The following is a 23,095-nucleotide window of genomic DNA, read 5'->3' on the forward strand; positions in this document are numbered from 1 at the left end:
TAAAAAACCAAAATGGCCAGTAGCTAAATTAATCACATTTGTATTGATTACAGTACTCTCCTGATTAAACTGGAGTTGAGGACGAAGGCACGCCATGCACACATATATAAATGACACCTTTCGATCACAAATGCACACAGAAGTGATAATAACCTGAGCAGCGGGTTCTCAATAATACGCAGCTTGCGCTTAAGTGCTTCCAGCTGCTCATACATGCACAGCCCTTCCACCATGGACACGTTGTCTAGTTCTGACTCCGAGTCCCTGTTCAGGTCACTTCTCAGACTGGAGAACTCCTGGAACTTCTCTGAGCAGAGCACCAGCACAGAGCGATACTCGGCAACAAGACCAGCTGGAATATGATCCTCCAGAATACCATAGTAACTGTGAAAAATACATGGAGGAAGAGGTCAGGGAAGACAGACCAAGCTTAACAGGTGAAGCGTGTAATTTCTGTGCCAATCTGTTAGACTGAATGTTTGTCCCAACAAGGGCAGGCGGGAGACTGTTTGAAACTTGTTGGACAACATTATTTTTGCGATTCTGTTTGGTGCAATTAGTGGTGCAGAAATTACACACTTCACATTTTTGAAGAACAGTGCTTCAAGAAAGAAGAAATAGTGCTTTTAGATTTCTTATTTAAATTGTCCTACATCTTTTCCACTATTATGCATGTTTGTGCCAATGTAAGCTTAAAGACAGACATCCCAAGCCGCAAAAAAAAAAAAACAACAAAAAAAAAAAAAACAACATGAATACATTGAACAGCTAATTTTATAATGACACTATAATTACCTGCAAATGAATTTACTCAGAAACTCAAAGCAATTTATAGTGTTGTCATGCAATTAACTTTATTACTTGGTACACACTGCCACCTGGTGGTCAGAGCTTCTGTTTGAACAACATACAGAGTTGTTGGAAAAAAACTAACAGAATACAATATTCTCAGTATTATGAGGTCATGCTACTTCAGGGAATGGGACAGCACATGCGGAGGACACTTACAGTCTGAGACGAGGCTCCACACACCGAACAAATTAATCAAAGTCATCCTCCTCATCTTCCTCATCCCACTTCCTCCAGATATGCTAGTAGAAAAACCTGTAATGATTAGACAGCAATAATACATACAGAAGTGAATGAATGACAGAGACAAGAGAGAGACGTGAGAGTGAAAATGACAGAAAAACTTGCGGTCACACTTTATATTAGGTGGCCTTAACTACTATGTACTAACATTAAATACATACAAGACTATATATATATATATATATACTGTGTAACTACATGTTATTCTGCAAAATGCCCACATTTACTGCTACTGAGGTTGAGGTACATGTAGGTTTAGAAGTAAGGGTAGGGTTAGGGTTAGTATTAGGGGTTAGAGTTAGGTTTTGGGGAAAGGGTTGGGTTAGGGGTAAAGTTAACAGTGTAACTACAAATGTAATTATATGCAAGTACTTTAAATGTAATTACAATGCAACAACATGTATGTACATAATAAGTACACTGTATCAGATGGTTAAGTACTGTACATAGTAGTTAAGGCCACCTAATATAAAGTGGGTCCAGACTTGCTTAACCAGTCAGTTTAGAGAGGAGCCCCTTCAAATTCACAAACCAAATAAGTATTATTTAAAACAAATGGGTATTAAAAATGGCTCACATATCCCCATTCCATTACATATTAAAACAGTGCCTTATAACACAGTATTGTTTAAAAGTAAACACTTATTTTTGGTCACTAAACAGAACTCTCATTATCTATGTTTCCATCCAAGTTGCGAACTGAATAATACAAAAAAAACAATATGTGAATAAAGCCGTGCATCCCATGTGTTTAAAAGTACAAAATAGTCACTTCAGGCTAAAGTGTAGCCACCATGACTCTTTAATTTATCAAATACTTGCAGTTTAGAGCACACAGACAAAACACTGTAAAGAACTTGTCTTATGTCTGGGAGCAACAGCGCGTCACACAGTTCTGGGAGCACAATATGTGTGCGCTGCTCCATCCTTATGACTTCACCGTTTAAGATATTTTTCAAAATTGTCAATAAACCTGCTTTTCGGCACAGTTCAAGTGTGTATTCGACTTATTTGCTCTGCAAGCTCTTTGCAGGCTTTGGATTTTCTAGACACCATTATTTCAGGATGACCAGAGCAACATTTCAGATACAACGATTCGTCCGCTGGTTAGTCCAGTTATGAACGACTTACTCAGTCACATGTTCAGTCAGTTTTGATGTGCATCTTGTATTTCTATTAAATTAAATAGGGGTTTATTCAGTAAATGTGTTTCCATCATAGTTACAAACGTTCAAGGGAGCATTTAAGTTTTTTTTAATCCATCCAACAGTCTTTATGCGATATCCCAAAACGCAATCTTGTGTGTGAAGAATCAAACAAGAGCAACAGTTTTGTTAGCAATGCCATTGTAAAAACAAACTTTCTGCAGTCAGCCCTGATTAATTTCAGATGGTCATATGATCTAAACATGGCAAGCAGCTTTTTCTCTATTGATATGATTAGTCTCATCTCATGTGAGTGTACATCACTTTAAACTTATTCTTTTTTTAAATACTGTTCATTTCATTTAGCAATTAGCAAAAAAGTTTTAAAGAATCACACAGTACACCTATAAAGATGCACCAGGTGATTTTTGATTGTTTCGGTAGCCAATACATCAATGGTCTTAGACAGGACTTTACAACAGCACCTATCTGAGTGGATCCATCATTACATGACAGCAAACATTTTAAGCTACCAATGCCAGTGTAGAAATTCCCAATTAGCAGACGTTTTTTTAACCTATGATTATGTATTACACAACCAAATATATATGATAATGGGTGGTTACAGAGATAAAGTGGGTAGTATTCGGCTAGTCAGGTGATCTCAACATGGCGGCCACTATGAACCACCCTTATGTAGAATAAAAAAGCTTTTTCTAGGCCACAGATATTGCAGAAGTCATCATCTTATGTGAATGTACATCATCATAAACAAGTGCTGTTCATTTCTTTAGGTGCAAAATGTGGGAAAACAATACTTAGTGCACATTTAATAAGTAAACTAACCTAAGATGTTCCAAGGCCAATGCAGTCTGATCAAAGTCCCCAGACTCATCGTAGACGATACAGAGTTCAAGAAGAGACACTTTATGCAGCGTAGCCCCTAGAAGGGCCTTCATGGACTCTTCAGTAAGCTCACAGCCTCTGGTCTCACACTGCATCAGTACCACCAACTCCACCTTTGCTTTCAGCTTCTTACAGTCCACGTCAACAACCTACAACAACAACTCTCAGCTTTCTAAAATTCCCAAAGCAGATGCTTCGGTCATAAGCGTTCATTGTTGATGTTTTGACAGCAAATACCCCAATCTGTTTTAATTATGCAGTAAGTATTTGCTGCCCCCACACTTTAATCATCTTACATCAACAAGCACATCAAACACAGCAGTGTGCCATTCAGCCTGCCAGTCACATGGCTCCACAATCTTCTCCAGGTACTCAGCAGTGAAGGCTTCTACTTCCGATGTTTTACAATCACCTGTCAAACATTTCTGTTAAGTAAAACTTAAATACATCTATAAGTCCTTTATAACTCAGATACTGTTGTAGCATGTCTGGCATGAGCACATAAATAAGTGTTTTGAAAGGCAGGAACTGTTACCCAGCATGTAATCTTGATATGTTTTAAATCTCTCATAGTACAGAAGGTGATCTGTCTGAAAGATGTCTGGCAGTCCTCCATTTCCAGGTCTCTCTGCTCACTGTAAATGAGTGCACAGCCTCTCATCGCTATTAAGATAATGGGTGCCGCTATCATCATCATCATCATCTTCTTTATCCTCTTCTGTCTGAAATAATTCTGAAAACAAATAGGTGACAATACCTTTCAAGAAAATGTCCTGATCATATTTAACCCCAAATCAATACTAAAAAATTAAAAAATATGAAATTATATTTTGTATGAAGAAAATGAAGCCTACATTTAGAACCATTAAAGGGGTCATGACAAGCCTTTTTTTTTATTTTGTTTAAATATGTTCCTTGAGGTTCAATAAAGTTTTCTGCACAAAAAACAGTCATATATTTATAAAACATGATCATTTTTCACCCTCATTCTGACCCTTTGTCAGAAACGATAGGTTTTGGTGCTGCTTCTCCTTTAAGACTTGACAGTAAACACCCATTGTTATGCCTGGCTCTCTGCTCTTGACTTAAGCCCAAAGTTCACTTCGGTCAAACACGAACGCTAAAAGGACACGTGACGCAAATCTCATCATCAGCAGAGTGCTCGAGCACTGAATGCACGCAGCCTGATTTTTCTAACCGCAAGTCTTTGAACATTCAGAATGCGTGTGTGCCTGGAATTATGTGCACTAATTTGTGGATCCAAAAGATGGCAACACTCACATTTGAGCCGTTGTTGTCACAAAGATGCGATAAAAGAAGATATAATCGCCGGTAAACAACAGGAGACAAAGATAAAAAACATCAACAATGGATGTGTGTCAAGAACGCGTATGTGAGGAGGTCTGGTGATACCTATAATCATATAACTTGAGTCTGAAGGACTATAAAGACATCTTATAGGTCTAAACTTCTGAAGAGAAATAGTCCCGTGTCTTGCACAGTCGTAGCACGCATGGGTCAACCGCCTGTGTATCATCACCATCAAATGGAGTATAATTTGACAGGCTCCTGACTGTACACAGAAGCTGAGCATGCACGTTAAAATCGAAGTATACTTTGGGCTTTACCTGCAGGTAAATTGTTGTTGTGAAGGCGGTCAGATGCAAATGTCTACCACAGTGTAACATCACAATGTGGAGGAAGTAGAGAATGAGTCGTTTTGAAGGCTTGGTTTCAACAAATGCTCTCTTTGCAGTGAGGAAGATTTTAGTTCTGAAACTTACAGTATGTTTTTATAGTACAATGACCTCTTATACATCAAAATATCAAGGAAAATATCATTCCTCATGTCATGACCCCTTTAAGATTTTTTGCGTTGTTTACAGGATACTTAAGCACATTTTACACCCCAATTCTCATTACCATTACTTTACTATCCTCATTGTTTTCAATGATTCATTACCGTAACATTAATTTTTGACTGTATTACAGTAAAAAAGATGCCGTTGTAAAATGTAACCAGCGAATATTAAAGACAGTACTAAGGGAGTACTACTATTATGTCTAAATACTTTACCATTTAAGTAATACTTCTTTTGTTTTCACATTGTGTTAATGAGAATAGCCCTATAATGACTACCAACGCATTGTAGTAATAGAACAGTAATCCAAAAACCCAGAAGGCAATTAGCATTTTCGTGCCATGGGTTGCCTCAGACATTTCCTATGGGTTTTTATAATGGCAGTTTTAGTTTTATAAGTAAAACAAAGCCTGTGGTTCAAATTTCCTGAACACTTTCACGTTTTGTTCTAGAACGTAAATGACACAATCATACCTCAAACATTAATTTGAAGCTACTGTGTTTAAAAAAAAAAAAAAAAAAAAAAAAAAAATACATGTTGCTATCACAATGGTAACTAATGGTAATCTTGTTTTGGGTTGGTGCATATATGGTCTCTTCTTCTTCTGCTCTTTTTCCTGTTGTGGCGGTTAGCAAACAGATTTGCATTACCGCGCGCGCCCCCTTCTGGATTGGAGTGTATCGCCTGTGACTGACTCAGATGTTTTCTTCGTCTGACTGCATGCACCGAACCGTGACGTCAGTACCGTGACGGTTCAGGATGAATATATGTACTGTTACACCCCTACAGTGCTCGCATTGTGGTTTTATCGTAGTTAAAAACTTAAAATCAATCAAAAACTTAATTGAGTAAAGTCACCCACATCATGTCTCTCATGGTTTACTAAAAACAGTATATATAAATAAAAATACATAAAAATAGTATTAATATTGGATATTAAATCTTTTTAGGCATAATGTATGTACACATGTAGACTTCTGTAGTCTCTTGTAGTCCATGCAGTGTTGTCAGCTTGAACTGGTCCATAATAGATTGATGAATTAACAGTGTAACTTTTTAAATAGTCGGGGGAAAAAGCATTATTGCTAAGTAGACAGCAACTCTAAACAGATAAACAGCACCTATTTATAACTGATTAACTAATTTCAAAGTATTGACGAGCTGCTTAAAATACATTCTTTTACAGCATTTGTCCACCATTCACAACATGCACATTAAAATATTAGGATATTTTGGGCAGTGAAATGTTTTGTTTATAATTTAATTATGGACTATAAAATAAATGTATTATTCGATGACAGAGTTTGTGTATGAAGATATACTTCATGTTACGAGTTGAATTTAGTTGGTTATGATGTTGTTATTTTAAATGTTTATTTTATTTTTATTGTAAACCACTGGGTAACTTATGCACGTCTTTTTTTAGCTTATATCTCTGACACTTTTGAAGGACAATTAAAGGTTAAAGAAGAGCTCAATTAAATTTTCTTTGGTTGGTATTTAAAGATTTCAGAATGACTGCAGACCAACGCAGCTACCGCTCAAGCAAATATCAATTCTTATTATTTTTTTTATCTTCTGCGGCAGCTGATGCGAGACACACCAGGGATTTAGGTACACGTGCGGCACGCAGAACTGCCCTGCATTGTGCGGTTTCCAACAAATTAACTAGAAAATCCTGTTCGTGATGACATGGCCCTACATACTTTGGATGTAGCATTTGCAGTCAAATCGTGAGCCATAACTTCTCAGGGAGTGCTAATTACTACTGTGTTGACTCATTTGTATGTACTGTATTTTCCCAAATCAGTCGGCAGATAGAGAAAAAAGATTGAGAAAGAAATCTCAGTAGATTATTATTTCTTTAGATAGGGATAATTTTAATAAAACTAAATTAGATTGGCAAATTGTAAATGAAGTTTACATTAAGTTATTATAAAAATTAAATACAAATTTGAAACATAATAACCTTGGTTGTTATGACTAATGCAGCTTTCACTTTCTTTAGTCTATATTTGAGTGGAGGGGAAAAAGCAACAAATCATTGAAATGTCAACAGAACGCAATAAGAATTGTGTTGAAGTACAGTTTTGTCTTCATACACCTAAATCATATGCTTTCATTCTGAAACCACTTTGAAGTTTGTTCAGCAGGATACTAATCATAAAATGTATATATGAAATGCAACAGAGGTGTTTTTGTTACATTTATATTGATAAACTGTTTTTCTTAGTTGTAAAGTTTAAAATAAGCTTAAAATATTGATGTTGAGTTTACAGTTCCAATTTTAATTCAGATTCATGAACAGATTCATTCGGACTCTGACTCAACTCGGACTGTTGTGGACTCGGTCTTGAGTCCGATTCTGCCCCTTTTGGACTCAGACTCGACTCGGACTCGATTGTTTAAAGACTCAGACTTGACTCAGACTTGACTAAAGTGGACTCGAACCCAACACTAGTATGAACCCACAGTGACAAATAACATTTGCCATTACACCATCATTAAATAAAAGTGAAACTGGTGCACTTTGCATTCACTAAAATCCTTGTTTATATTTTCAAGGGAGCTTGGCGTGAACCTCCGCAGACGGCGTGTACATCACAGTACTTCAAGTCCGTTTCAGAGGCGGTTAATCTTCACATGCTATTCAGGAGCTGCACTCAGTGTGGTCCACATTCCGGCTCAGTGAGACGGTCAGTTAAATTGAATGAGACACTTAAACATGCCTTTCATTCCCTTTTTTGGACAGTAAAATATGATTGGAATTTAAAGTGCACAATAATTGGGTTATCTCAAATAACCACGATTAGATCAAATAACTGTGATCAGATGATTATTTAATAATCGCGACAGGCCTAAAAAGCAGATATAGTTTTTAGCTATCTGGGACTTACAGCAGCCATCTTCGGCGCATAAAATTGATGTTTGCATTTGATGTCTTACAGAAATCATATTTCACTTTGTGATTCTTTTGAAAAACTTTCGAATTGTGGTATTAGGGCAACAAAATAAATTGCGTTCCTGAGAATGTGAGCTTTCATTTGTTGTATGATTTGTCAATTTAAGTGCTATTTGTAAGACTTTATATATATTCATTATAATATTTCTAATTTTCTATCACATTACTACTAGGTAATTTATGATGCTTATTTTCAACGCAGATGTTTTCAGGCCTTATTTTGTCATTTTATGTAACATAAATGCAGAAGTGATGGTTATCTCTGAAAAGATCAGATTCTAAGCTTTACGATACTCCATATGTCTGACTTATGTATACGGGAACATGAACATTTTAAGCATAAACTTTTCACGATATAGCGTCCCGGGTCCACAGAGTTGAAGAGGTTGAGTGAAAGTGTCCAATAACAGGGTGGTTACTAAGATTAAGCATGTAGTATCCGGCTGGTCATGTGATTTTAACTGATTCCACTGGAGTCTTCATCTCATATGAGTGGTCATGATATTATACACGTTTCAAAATTATAATTAATTTCTTTAGAAATAAAACTTCTAAAATGAGGAAAATATTACTGAGTGCACCTTTAAGGACTACAACTACCATGAGAATGGGAGCTACGTGCTTCATGAAATGGACGACTGTTTCGGTCCTTATTTAGAAGCAGTTAGCAACATGCAATTTTAAAAGACACAACAACTTTAAAATCCACGATTGAGGTATGTGAAGTCTGTGTGTAATTTATGTTCTAAAACAAAATAATAAAAGTGTCTTCAAGTCATTTTCAAACCAGATATTATTTTACTCATAATTTCAAAATCCCTATTCTAAAAACCCACAGGAAATTCCTGAGGTAACCCATGGTGAATTAGTCTTCGGTTTCCATACAAATTGACGTTAAGCCTGAACAGCTATATGAAATTTCAGGGGGAAAATTAGCATAACTGTCATGAAAACAATGTCAAAATAAAAAAATAAAAAAACTTAATAGCCCTAAATTAGACTTAGGCTAATTTTAAATATACAAAATATAACTTCTTATTTGTTGCCTTTAATTTTGGAGTCAAATGGGACCAGGATTTTTCCTGACGGGTTCTGTGCGTGAGTATTACCCAAATTCAGGGGAACACTGGCAGTTGAGTAATGTGGCCTACAGCAGTGGTTCTCAACCTTTTGGATTCCAAGGCTCCCCATATTGACCAAGATAAATTTCGCAGGCCCACCTCACCCCTGATGTGTACACATTCTATGTACCGTAATATTCTATGGGACAGGACAGGTATGAATGAAACATGAAGTGATGGGATGGAAATTCAGTGTAGACCTCTGTGGAAAAAAAACTGTTTGAGTGAGAGCATTTTGAAAAGAGTAAGAAATATGATGTCAGTTTACATGTTGTGGGGCCTACATCTTAATTTGTAGTATTTTAATAAAGTTCCATTATTTGAATATAACTTATTATTTTAAAAACTTTTCAGGCCCCGTAGACGGCCTGGCCCTTGGTTGAGAACCACTGGCCTGCAGAGAAACAACCTGGACAACTAGATGAGTTTGAGGAATTATCCATTTTTAAATCAGCAGTGTCAAACAGTCTCTAAAGTCAAGTGTGATACTGACAGATCATCCTGTAGCTTGACATAATGGAAGAGGTCTGCCCACCAACACTGGCAATCATGCCAAGTATTCATATAGTTTACAAACGTCACAAACCTTCAGAAACAAGAGTGGGGTTTGGTCCGATCTCATTACAGACAGACTCTGTACCTCCCTCTTTCTGCTGATCGACATCATGATTATAATGATTATGAGTGTCTTGTGGATCTTCATTGGTCAGTTTTCGGCTTTGGCTTCTCTCATCTCCTCCTCCGGATTTGAACACACAATCTCCTGAGACATCACTTAAGTGTACAGTTTTAATCTACCAACAGAAAACAAGGGAAAATTCTAAATAGGAATGCGTTTTAATGATTTAGGTTAACAGGGAACTGACGGTGTCCTACTCCCTTCATTTGTATTTTCAAACGTTGCCCAGGTGAAGCGCAAGAGCCCAATAAACTGACACGCTCTTAAAGAGACACAGCGCTGATTTCATATCTTTTCAAGACTGCAATACACATTGTCTGTGTGTGATCTATATTAAATAGACATAATTAATCATTTAAAAAAAATCATTAAAATTAATTAATTTATTCACATTGTTATTATATTATTGTTTTTCTTTCCGTTGCTGTGGTGAACGATGTCATGATCGATGTTTGACTTCTCTGGTCTGATCGATGAAAAGATGATCAGCTCGGCTGTCCTGTCCGCACGGGTGTTGAAAGCAGCAGTGTTTCCTGTACACACAGCATCGTGTCTCTTGTACTCTTGTATGTATGATAAATGGTTTTATTTTGAATTCATCTTAATCTGACCTTTTTCAATGTTTTATTTTATTTATTTATTTATTTTTATTTTTTTTTACATTATGTTGCGGCCATCCTGGAACCTGTTTCTTTTTATTTATTTATTTATTTATTTATTTATTTATTTATTTACTAATCAGACGGCTTGTTTGACCATTTGCCAAAAGAAAACAATAAAGGACAAACAATATTTTTGTTTGATTCCTAACACTTTTTTATTGATTTTACTTTCACAGGTATTGTGCAATTCCGCATTCCATCAGAAGAAAGCGCTATTTTGGGAGTTCAGGTGAATCACGTGTTTAATACATCAACTTAGCTGTTTCCCAAATCACTCGTTATTTGGGGTAGAATTACACTGCCGTTCAAAAGTTTGGGGTCACTTGAATGAAATGTTTCTCATGATCTTAAAAATCTTTTGATCTGAAGGCGTATGCTTAAATGTTTGAAATTAATTTTGTAGACAAAAATATAATTGTGCCAACATAGTAATATATTTAATTACAAAACTAAAATTTTATTAAAAAAAAAAAGTTTTTGAAATGGATGACTTGGACCGAATAATAAAGAAAAGCAACCAATAAGTGTCCAGTATTGATAGGAACTCCTTCAATACTGTTTAAAAAGTATCCTAGGGTGATACCTCAAGAAGTTGGTTGAGAAAATGTCAAGAGTACATGTCTGCAAATTCTAGGCAAATGGTGACTGCTTTGAAGATGCTAAAATATAACACAGTTTTGATTTATTTTGGATTTTGTTTAGTCACAACATAATTCACATAGTTCCATTTCTGTTCTTCCATAGTTTTAATGACTACACTATTATCCTTAAATGTGAAAAATTATAATAATAAAGAATGAGTACATGACCGCCCTAATCTTTTGAGTGTATGTTCATGCAACGAGTTCACTGATACTGATGGAATCACGGTGTTTGATTTGATTCACAGAAACTTAACATACCAGTCATGAAGCTGAATGTCTCTCATGAACTTTTGTTATTTTAGTTGCAGCGTGGAAAAGCAGCAAAAGCTTTCACCAAAGCTTTCCTGAAGAACAGACTACCCCAAATGAAAGCGGAAATCATTGAGGATGTGGTGCATTGCAAGGCCGTGGTGTTGCAATAAAAAAGACAGAAGAAGAAGCGAAGCAAAAGAAAGGCAAAGGGGCTCAATGCCAAAGTGAGACGACAGCTGAAAGTATTCCAGTTGAAACCTGAACATCAAAAAGTATGAATGAGACATTTCATTTTGACTGTGACATTTATGCTTCTCTTTGTCCCTACAGATGTAGTCTATTGTATTCTGCATTTTATTATATCTGCAAAATATATCATTTTTTTTTATATATATTTTAATTTTTAATGTTTATTGAATAATGTGTATCTATATAGTAAAAAAAAAAAAAAAAAACAGCATATTGTATACTGTACAGTGTATGTTATTATTTGTATACTGTTGAGTGTAATTATGTGTATAACAGATGTTTAAATTGTGTTGTGTTAATTTGATGTTATTGTAAATTGGTATATGTCTCATCACCGTCAGGACTGCTATGTTGATTGGAACTGCACCCAAGAATTTCACAGACCATTGCACTTGTGTATATGGCTGTGTGACAATAAAGTGATTTGATTTGATTTTTTATTTGAAATGATTGATTATCTCTGAAATCACTCATGCATCTTTATCAAAATAAGTGTCCTCTTGCAAAGTTCATCACAATGGCCCATAGACAACCAATATTTTGTTATGTTGTAGATATGAACTGTTCTTACCTCTGCATGAGCTATGGAAAAAGTACATTGTGGATCTGTGTGGTGGATTGAGACCAGAAAGATAAGATGCATGCTGTAATTTTAGTAAGACATTAATCTTTACATAATATTTTGAATGAATATGATTTTACTTCATTTACAGACTTGTAAATTTCCTGCCTGTTTTTTTTTTTTTTTTTTTTTTTCTTAATACAGCAACCGACAGATGATCCTGCAGAAGTTTTTGAAAGCTGATTTCCTTGGTGCTATCCTAAAATGTACAAAGTAATGCAAATTTGAAAGTGTCTGGCCACAAAGGCACACATTTTTGGTTGAAGCATGAAATCCAGATCACTGATTTACTGGTCATATTATGATCTTAAAGTGTAGACTCATGTTCTCTTTCATGTCTCTTCCTAATAGTAGTCTGATCAAAATACCCATCGTATGTTAGTATAACTGGGATCCTGTTACAGGAACTGAAGCACATCTTTGAAATCATCACAATAGAGGACAAACTAAAAGGTGTTTCAAAATACAAGTTAAATTAGACCTCAAAATTATACTTTTAATTGGTATTGTGCCTGAAATGCTGGAATTCCAGACTAAGGAAAGCAGTCTTCGCACTTCTGATGTTTTAATGTCTTCCTCCAAAAACACAAATTGCACAATTAGATGTAATAAATAGTAATGTTTATTAATACAGCATCTTTTGTAAAAGATTGTAGGTCAAAGTGCTTTGCAGTGTTTTATTTTTAATTGAACACAAAAATAACAAATGAATTTAAAATGAAGGTTGGAGAGTTTCAGAAGTATGCCAAACCAATCTTATGTCCACTAGAGGGAGGTAGAGCCTGTGAGCAAATAAACCTTGCACAATAAATCCTTGAAATGTGTGAAATTGGCTATTTAACCAAATAGTTTTTCCTCTATTTTTTATGCATTGTAGTGTGAAGTATAACTGGGGCGGAAAGACAGGAATCGTGATATGACCTAATGTGATTAACAAACGTAAAAAGAATACAGTTTAATTAATTAAATGCATGCGCTGCATCCTTCAATGTGAAAACACGACACTGTTGTATTTGCTTCAAGCATGCGGGGGCTTGTGAGTGTTTCCAGCTGTTGCAGAGCAGTTCACAATCATTAGGCCTTATCGGAAATGATGATGATGATGATTTAGTGTTGAGGAAAATGACAATGTTTACTTTTAATTGTTTATATTGTAATACGTTGTAGATTATTGTAGGAGTGCACATTTTATTTCCCTTATCTGTTTGAATGAGCAGCTAGAAAAAGGAAAGCACATACATTTCAAAATAAGAGTTCCTGGTGTCAAAAAGTACCGCTCTATGGATCAGATTTCCCCCCCTAGTTATTAGTATTTTGGTTGCACTATAAACTGCATTTGGAATTTAATTCATTTGGGATTCTTGTAGCCTCTGTCTGGCCCTCCCCATCACAGGATGGAAAGACTAAGAACATTTAATGTAGACTACCAATTCTAAAAACTATTGGCAGATTCATTGCCTTTCAACACATTATCGTATCAGGAAAATCCAATATTGGTTGACCTCTAAATTGTATTTATGTGTTAATGTGATATATTTGTGGAAAACGTGAGTATTTTAAACTTTTTTTAGATTGTGATTTTAGTGGCTTTGTTTTGGTATGGGGATACAGTATTAATTTGATCTGGTCTTCAAAAAGGTCTTAAAAAGTCTTACATTTTATTTTAAAAACTCTGCAGCAACCCTGCACATTACTTTATTATTTGATTATGGACACTTGTTTTAGCATATACATTTTTTTTATTATTATTATTTTTATTATTATTATTTTTTTTATTATTATTATTTTTTTACGTAAACCTGAGGACAATTGTTCTTTCTTTGTATTTGTAATGCCTTGGCTGGGTATGAATCTACATTGTCCACTAGGTGGAGACCATGATTACATTTTTCTTTTTTCTATTTAAAAAGATTTCATTTTTATCTTTCAGTTGTTTTTTTTTTTTTTTTTTTTTTTTTTGTTGTTTTCTTGGACTCTTTTATTATCCAAGGTGGTCATGGAATCAGCCACTTACATTTTGTATGACCAAAGGTTCCCACAAACACTTTCATTATGACCTCACTCAGTCAACAAGGGAGTTCAACATTGAAAAGCAAATATCTAGTACTTTGGTAAGAACTGCTCCAAATCTCTTTTAAACATGCTCATTTGAGACCGTGACCGTAGATTAAATACATCAAAACAATGTTTAAAATGCATATTAACATTTTTGTAAAAATCCATAACGTGAGATGTTCAAGTAGGTCATACAATTTAATTTGAATACAACATTTAGCATATAGTACAATAAGTGCAATACTTTCTCCAGCATACTCAAATGAGCACTCTAAACTGGAAATCCTACTTGTCTGAAGTATACAAAGGGGAAATAGTATAGTATATTTAAATGATGTGGATTTCATTGAGGTCAATTGTGTAATCTCTTATTTTGTAACAAGGAAATGTAAGCATGATACTTGGTCTGTGTTTTTCCCTATTGAGAGACTTGTCAGCGCCCCGTCTTATAATGGCAGGAATCCCCTTCTTCCAATCTGTCTGTTAAATAATAATTATACAATTTTTATACAGTTGTGCTCAAAAGTTTGCGTACCCTTGGAGAATTGGTAATATATGTACCATTTTTAAAGAAAACATGAGTGAGCAGGCAAAACACATTTCTTTTATTTCTTATGGGATTCATATTCAACTGTAGGTTATAACAGAATGGCACAATCATAAAACAATACATGGCAACAATATAAAAAATGAAATGACCCCTGTTCAAAAGTCTGCATACCCTTAGTTCTTAATACTGTGTATTGCCCCCTTTAGCATCAATGACAGTGTGCCGTCTTTTGTAATAGTTGTCTATGAGGCCCCAAATTCTTGTAGGTTGTATAGCTGCCCATTCGTCTTGGCAAAATGCCTCCAGGTCATGCAAAGTCTTTGGTTGTCTTGCATGAACTGCATGTTTGAGATCTCCCTAGAGTGGCTCGATGATATTAAGGAGACTGTGATGGCCACTCCAGAACCTTCATCTTTTTCTGCTGTAATCACTGGAGGGACTACTTGGCCTTGTGCTTAGGGTCATTGTCGTGCTGGAAAGTCCAAGAGCGTTCCATGTGCAGCTTTCATGCAGAAGAATGCAAATTGTCTGCCAGTATTTTCTGATAACATGCTGCATTCAACTTGACATCAATTTTCACAAGATTCCCCGTGCCTTTAGAGCTCACACACCCCCAAAACATCAGTGAGCCACCAACATGCTTCACAGTGGGGATGGTATTCTTTTCACTATAGGCCTTGTTGACCCCTCTCCAAACATAGCGCTTATGGTTGTGACCAAAAAGCTCTATTTTGGTCTCGTCACTCCAAATTACAGTGTGCCAGAGTTTTTGTGGCATTGGTGCAGTAAAAGCTTCTTTCTGGCAACTCGACCATGCAGCTCATTTTTGTTCAAGTATCGTCATATTGTGCTCCTTGAAACAACCACACCGTCTTTTTCCAGAGCAGCCTGTATTTCTCCTGAGGTTACCTGTGGGTTTTTCTTTGTATCCCAAACAATTCTTCTGGCAGTTGTGGCTGAAATCTTTTTTGGTCTACCTGACCTTGGCTTGGTATCAAGAGATCCCCGAATTTTCCACCTCTTAAAAAGTGATTGAACAGTACTGACTGGCATTTTCAAGGCTTTGGATATCTTTTTATATCCTTTTCCATCTTTATAAAGTTCCATTACCTTGTTACGCAGGTCTTTTGACAGTTCTTTTCTGCTCCCCATGGCTCAGTATCTAGCCTGCTCAGTGCATCCACGTGAGAGCTAACAAACTCATTGACTATTTATACACGGACACTAATTGCAATTTAAAAAGCCACAGGTGTGGGGAAATTAACCTTTAATTGCCATTTAAACCTGTGTGTGTCACCTTGTGTGTCTGTAACAAGGCCAAACATTCAAGGGTATGTAAACTTTTGATCAGGGCCATTTGGGTGATTTCTGTTATCATTATGATTTAAAAAGGAGCCAAACAACTATGTGATGATAAATGGCTTCATATGATCACTATCCTTAAATAAAAGACAGTTTTTTTGCATGATCAGTTATATTTTCAAAATCAATGCCAAAATTTCACAATTTCTGCCAGGGTATGCAAACTTTTGAGCACAACTGTGTATATATATATAGAGAGAGAGAGAGTAACTAATATTTAGTACTGAGATCATAGTACAGTTTGACCCCTGTTTCAGTAAACTCAAAATAATGGACTGGTTTTTAAGTACTGAAATAAGAACCATGGAAATCACTCTTGCAAATAACGTCAAGTCCATTCATGAATCTGGTGTGTGAAATTTATTTTCTGAGAAAAGAGGTGCCTTACATTTAGTATCTTCTCTTTTTTATGTCTTCTCTTCAGAGGTCACCGTGTAAACATTGTTGCCTCACAAGGATGTGTACTTCCTGTAAATCACATTGAATATTCCCACAATAAAGCATGTATTAATGCTCAAAACTAAAGTCTCAGGCAATCTGTTTGTGTATTAAATGCATCTGTCATGCACGTATGACAAGACAGTTTTTTTTTTTTTTTTACAGACATTTTGCAAAGTTGTTTGTAAAAAAAAAAAAAAAAAAAAAAAAAACTTGTTTGACTGGTTATTTCACCCTTTACTGGCACATCTTTTTTTCCAGCATTTTAAAGGGCAGTGTTCTGCTGTTGTTTTGACACTATTACTTCGTAAATCAGATAAGGGTTTTCACCACTATCTGACAACTATACACAACTTCAAGTATAATCTTTGCTGTTGTTAATGCCAGGCCAATTCTTTACACAGTTTACTCTTTATAAAGATAAATTATTTTATCAGGTCTTTGAAAATGACTTTTGTCTTTACGTATGTTTATAATGTTAAAGGAAAGCAATGGAATGGAAAAAAATCTGAACATTAATGACAATCATAATTTTAGCTCTCTCATTTTCACATGTGCTTGCAAGCACGATCACTCAAATGCACATTGCATTTATGCTTAAATCATTTGTACTAGTGTCAACTGAAAGTGCTTTGTCTGGTTTCAGGACTGCAGAATGACGGATGTGGAATATAAATTGCACAGTTTGTAACAAAATGGCAAATAAATCTATATGGCATTTTTCAAAATATTTTTGAGCCTCACAGAGAATGCTGTTGGTGTGTGTTCTAGTGTTTGCAGTGCCCTAATTTTATGTGTAATTACACTGTAAATACTAATAGTAATCTCAAATACTCTTACTAGTTTTAATTAAGTTACAATTACTCTCTAAATTCCAAAGTTGTATTTAATAAAAATATTTAAGTGGTCCTAATTAAACAGTACTTGAAATGTCACATTTTGGAATCATTACTCAAATTTATTCGTTAAACTTTGTATTTGAGTACTACAAACTCAAAATTATCAAGAACAAAATTGCGACTGTGGAATACCCATAAGCCATTGCGCTTGAATAAATTATGTATGTTTGATCAAAACAAGGGAACTTATGTAGAAAAATAATCATTTTTTGTTTAAAAATGTATATAGATATAATTCTTATGTCTATTGTTGTTGTTTTCTTGTAGCTGGTTGATAATTGAGATTTTTGTGAAGTTACCATGAGGGTGATTAGTGTTACCTCTGAACTTGGAGCCTGTTAAGTTTAAGCCATTTTTCTTTACTCAGTTGTACTTGACAAAAGTGCAGATTTATGTGCATTAAGATATACTGAGAAGAATCCAATGTGCCATATGGCTAACCTAGAGTCCAGTCATAATTCCCCTTATGCTGTACAGTATAAGACATGTTATAACCCAATTTAAATAATTAAATCAAAACAATGATACTTTAATCACAGATGAGTTACATTTACTTGTAACTGGTTAAAGTTATTTAAAATTATGTTCAGTTTACTTGAGCCAAATAAGTAAGTTTACTTAGAAAAAGCATGCAAACCGATTGCCTTGAAAAATATAAGTAAGGTAAACTAATTAGATTTTCCAGTGTACTGTACTGTAATAGCTAAAGGTATGGACAATTTACATATTCATCCACAGCATCTAATTTCAATCACAGAGGAAGAGTTTTCCATATTTTTTTCAGTACCTAATGTCTGTCTTGGCCTGTTAGGTATCTCATATTGTCTGTGGTCTTTTGTTTTTTACATTAATTTCAAAATTATCCAGCACCTCAAAATTCCCCTTATGCAAGCTAACTTTTATGTGTAAACAACTCAGGGATGTATCCTTTTCCTGAGACAATTAAAAGATATACGAGGAAGATATCTAGAGGGGTAAAAGTCTTCCGTTGGTTTTAAGTTGTTGGCGAATATTAAGTCTGTCAGTGACTATTAGGATAGGAATCGAGAGAGAATAAAAAGCATTGGAAGAGAGAGGAGGGAAATGGGATCGGGTCATGATGCAGGCCAAATTGAAACCTTTGCCACAGTGAGCCAATGGCTTTTTCTGCATCATGAGCATTTGCACTTTGCTATGGCTCCAAAAGTTTTTGCATGTTTACAAGATGTATGCACTATTTAACAAGATCTCTTCAGCAAAATTAAGTCTGAACTAAATTCAGAAAAGAATAACAGACTGATGTGAAATGTTATAACAAAAACAACATCTAACAATAAAACTCATCACTGTATTTGATAGGTATGCCGTTTTTCATTTGATAAACAAGTGATACAGTATACAAAATGTTATGATACCTTATGTTACCTGCTCAGGACTCAGCTGTGCAACTGACTTGAATCTGATATAACATTAGTTTAAAATAATTTATTCTGGTGTTTGTTTGAATTTAGTATGTATCTGGGTTATGTGCCTGTCAAGAACAAGGAAGGTTATAACTGTAAAAGAGCAACATACTTTCTCAGAGCTCTGGCACTTTGAACAGATCAGGAATTTCCCTCTTCAGAGACAGGAAAAACAAGTTTATGAAACTGGTATAAAAGGGCTGTCTCAATATTTTTTCTGATCAGTGAACTGAGAGACTTTAGTTCAGAAATTTACTGAACACTGCTTGGCCAAGGAATCAGATTGACATTTGCAGGAGGAATCACACAATTTTTATTTATTATTACAACTAAAGGACGAAACTGAACGGACGTCGATTTACCTAGTGATAATTGCCTGCATTTATCTCAACAATCAGGTATTTTGCAAAATGCTGTTCATTTTATAATTATTTTATGTCTCGACACCAGCTTGATAGATATATGAATCCAGCTGTTACCAGTCCCCTGAAATTAATTTGACCTCGTTGTTTTTACTTGTTGAACAGATAATGGAGGAATTAGCATTTTCTGATCAGAACCGTGTACGAATCCATGCAGTGCAGAGCTCTTTCCGCCACACTGGAAAGACACTTCTGATACCTGGTCGTATTCTGGTGGGAGAGGGTCGCTTGCTGAAGTTGTGCAGGCGTGGACCCAAGCCCAAAGTGTTTTTCCTCTTCAATGACATCATAGTCTATGGCAGTATCGTGGTGCCTGGTCGTTGGAACAATAACCAGCAGATCATCCCTTTGGAAGAGGTGTACCAGGAAGATCTGGGAGATGGATTGGCATTGGCCAACCAATGGCTCATCCGCACACCACGCAAGTCCTTCTATGTGGTGGCTGCCTCAGCTGAGGAGAAGCATGCATGGATGGGGCACATTGAGCAGTATAGGGCCCTGCACTTGCAAAGTAAGGGCCTCCCCATCGACAGCACCGCTGTTGGGAACTTTGCTGCTACCTGGATCCCTGACATGGCTTCAGCCATCTGTATGCGCTGCTCTGAACGCTTCAGCATTACCAATCGGAGGCACCACTGTCGGAGGTGCGGCTTTTTAGTATGCAAAGCTTGCTCCAAGAATCGGGCCGTGTTACACAACATCTCCCCCAGCCCAGTGAGAGTTTGCCGGCATTGTATGAACAACATGCAAGATGGACAAGTGCAGGGAAAGAAAACATCCAAGGGAAAGAACTGGAAGAACTCCTCATTGGAGGACTCACAGTCACAACCAGAATTTGAAACTTCCAGCGAAGAAGAGCTTGAGGAGCAGATTGGAAACCAGGTGCCCACCAAGTGGTTCAACAGCAAGCTGGAGAATTACTCCCCATATTGTTATTTAAAGCCCGAGCACATAAAACCTCCTGTCAGTGGACTTTGCAACTAGACAGAAGTGAGAACCCACTATAATGATGAACTTTGCTGGAATTGATCATGTGTTGCACCTAAACATCTGGTGCACAGAGAAGATTGCCAGCAGGTATTAAGTATTTTGCACTATAGTCACTTCTACATCTTGTATTTTGCACTGTTATTTTGTGTTGTATTATCATGTGTTTTTGAATTTATACTGTAATATAATTGTATAGAAGATGCTTTATGGCTTATCTGGCATAAAACAAAATGTGAAATGTGTGTACATTGTAATCAAGACAAGAATAAACTATATTATTATAAAATACTTTAGTTTTTTTTTTTTTTAGTGGATACTTGGTGCAACCATGAAAAAAGAAACACATAAACAGCACTTAAAGTGGTTCTCAATTTTTTTGGTTCACGCCCCTCTTTGAACAAGAACCAGTCTTCCATGCCCCACACTTTGAGAACCACCGTGTTCAATACAAGTTATGCTCAGTTGACAGCATTTATGGCATAATGTTGGATACCACAAAATGTAACTTTGACTGTTTTTCCTTTTTTTTTTTTTAAGCAAAAATCTGGGTTACAGTGAGACACTTATAATTGAATTGAATGGTGCCAATCCGTAAACACCAAAATACTCACTTTTTCAAAAGTATAGCCACAAGACAAAAAAATATGTGTTAACATCATTTAAGTGTGATAAAACCGCTTACTAACCTTTTCTGTGTAAAGTTCTATCCAATTTTACAACTTTGCTGTCATGATGACATAAAGCTGCAAACCCATAAAAACATCGATTTAAACAACTTTACAGCTCAAAAAAATACACTGAAACATATATGTAAGTGCTTTAATAAAATAATGGGCTTCACATTTCACCCTTTAAACCCTCCAAAAATTGGCCCCATTCACTTCCATTGTACAGTAAGTGGCTCACTGTAACCTCGATTTTTGCTTTTTTTTTAAAGAAAAGGAGCGACAAGTCATATACACACATATTATATACATATAAATATATATATATATATAATTATTTATTTAAATCAGCATGGTCACAAATACTGTCGATTGAATTAACTTTTGCATTGAACCCGTAATATTCATTTAACAAACACAATAAGGCCTGAAGTATTTGGACACTCCCTTCTAATTAACGAGTTTGGCCATTTCAATAATTTATGCAAGGACAAATCTTATTGTTACATACCATTCTGGAAAACTGTGCTTTTCCAACTTTATGGAAACAGTTTAGAGTGGGGCCTTTTTCCATAATGAAAAAAGTGGTCATCTGTAATTGTTATTTCAAAGAGCTACAGTATTTCAACATGATCCAACCCATAAAATTTGAAGCTTAATTTATCATGACGATTTAGTCAGATGAAATACAACTTGACTTAAAACAAGTTGGTTTAGATATTGCCACGTGAAGCAATTTTCTTAGGTTACCTGAAAAAATATTTATTACAGTGCAGCATGGCAATGCACAAAGTGAGGTCCACATGAGCCTGGTGTATAGAAGAACTTGACTAGCTTGCAATAAATGGAGATTAATTGGTTTATAGAATACTTCAAATGTTATGAAATGCTAAATGTGATAGAAATTAACAGGAAATGGTTAACCCATTTCTGTAGTAGTTATTTTGAATAAGCATTATCTTAATTGCTTGTTCAAAAAAGTATCTTGTCGTTTCAAAAGCATTTGCCTAAGCTGACAAACTTTGCCCTATAACTATTGTCCCTGTATCTACACGATATCACTATATTAAAATGCATAAATCTCAAGAAGCCACGTGTGTATTTGTTTGGTTTGCTGCAGATTGAAATATAAAGTGTTACAACAAAATGTACTGTTACGGCCCACTCTAGTTTAGGGGTAGGAGAGTCTAATGGCATTTTTCCACTGCATGTTACGGTTCGACTCGACTCTACGCGCTTTACTTTTCTGAGCATGCTTTTCCACTGCAGTTTAGTGCCGCCTCAACGTGGGTGGGATTATAGGCTGATCGTCATAGTTGTGCTGCCTCTAATGTTTGTGTCACATTTAAGATGGTGTCATGGCAGTACTGACCATAAACAATAACACGACCGCTAGCTGTTAGGTACTAGCTCATTGTGCTGCATAAAGCAGATGTTGCATGGTGATTTTGCCTGGTTGTTTTAGAAGCAAGCTTTCCAGTAGTTGGTCAACTAAATAAAGTGAAGCTTTCAAGCATAATATAGAGTTAACGTAACAAAACGTACCATCCTCCATCGTGGACTCCAACAACGCCAAGTCCAGGGCACTCTCCCTCCCATTGCTCACCGGTCTATTGCCATAGATAGCGTCCATTTGATCGAACCACTTCCACTTTCTTCTGTTTGACCACTCCGGCTGTTGTGGTCCTTGATAGTTCTGTAGTCACTTTTACGTTTTTTTTTACTTTTCCCTACACTGTTGGTAGGTCCGGTGGTAGCCATCTGCGGCCAACAGCTGAGACACTTCCTGAAAGACTTTTTCGTTTTGGGTCGTTTCTTTTGTTGCTAATGAGAGGAACGTCTGCACCTCATTTATTGACCACGCCGTGGTTTTGCGCACAACCATTTCTTTTTACAATTTAAAAATCGCGTGAACTAATGATACTTCTATCGCTGTTGCTAACTTTTAAAACTAGCAGGTTGATGTCTCGTGTCGCAAATCCAGTGACGCTGGTAGTGACTATTCTCTCTGACCAATCTGTCATCTGCAGGGTTTTGACGTCACATTTAGTAACGGCTCAGCTCGCTTGGAACCT

General features: G+C 35.9%; 2 protein-coding genes across 2 annotated transcripts in view; one reads left to right on the forward strand and one right to left on the reverse strand.

Moving 5' to 3' along the window:
* Window positions 1–9,974, reverse strand: part of LOC127446122 (SHC SH2 domain-binding protein 1 homolog B-like) — a 41,971-nt gene extending 31,997 nt beyond the window's left edge. Inside the window, 7 exon segments of the mRNA XM_051706795.1 lie at window positions 154–384; window positions 1,009–1,104; window positions 3,084–3,292; window positions 3,440–3,555; window positions 3,679–3,876; window positions 9,078–9,291; window positions 9,676–9,974. Coding sequence (XP_051562755.1) covers window positions 154–384; window positions 1,009–1,104; window positions 3,084–3,292; window positions 3,440–3,555; window positions 3,679–3,685 — 659 coding nt within the window. The 5' untranslated portion in view covers window positions 3,686–3,876; window positions 9,078–9,291; window positions 9,676–9,974.
* Window positions 9,975–19,012: 9,038 nt separating this feature from the next.
* On the forward strand, window positions 19,013–22,083 carry LOC127446197 (pleckstrin homology domain-containing family F member 1-like). Its single transcript, XM_051706945.1, has 2 exons — window positions 19,013–19,341; window positions 19,471–22,083. Exon 2 carries the CDS (start codon window positions 19,474–19,476, stop codon window positions 20,347–20,349), a length of 876 nt encoding a protein of 291 aa, XP_051562905.1. The 5' UTR covers window positions 19,013–19,341; window positions 19,471–19,473; the 3' UTR covers window positions 20,350–22,083.
* Window positions 22,084–23,095: the final 1,012 nt, after the last annotated feature.

This window comes from Myxocyprinus asiaticus, chromosome 1 (assembly GCF_019703515.2).
Source record: "Myxocyprinus asiaticus isolate MX2 ecotype Aquarium Trade chromosome 1, UBuf_Myxa_2, whole genome shotgun sequence".
In the NCBI taxonomy this organism is placed as follows: domain Eukaryota; kingdom Metazoa; phylum Chordata; class Actinopteri; order Cypriniformes; family Catostomidae; genus Myxocyprinus; species Myxocyprinus asiaticus.

Excerpts from the sequence above, each read along its gene's own strand:
- LOC127446197 (XM_051706945.1), top strand. The coding sequence starts at position 19,474 with ATGGAGGAATTAGCATTTTCTGATCAGAACCGTGTACGAATCCATGCA.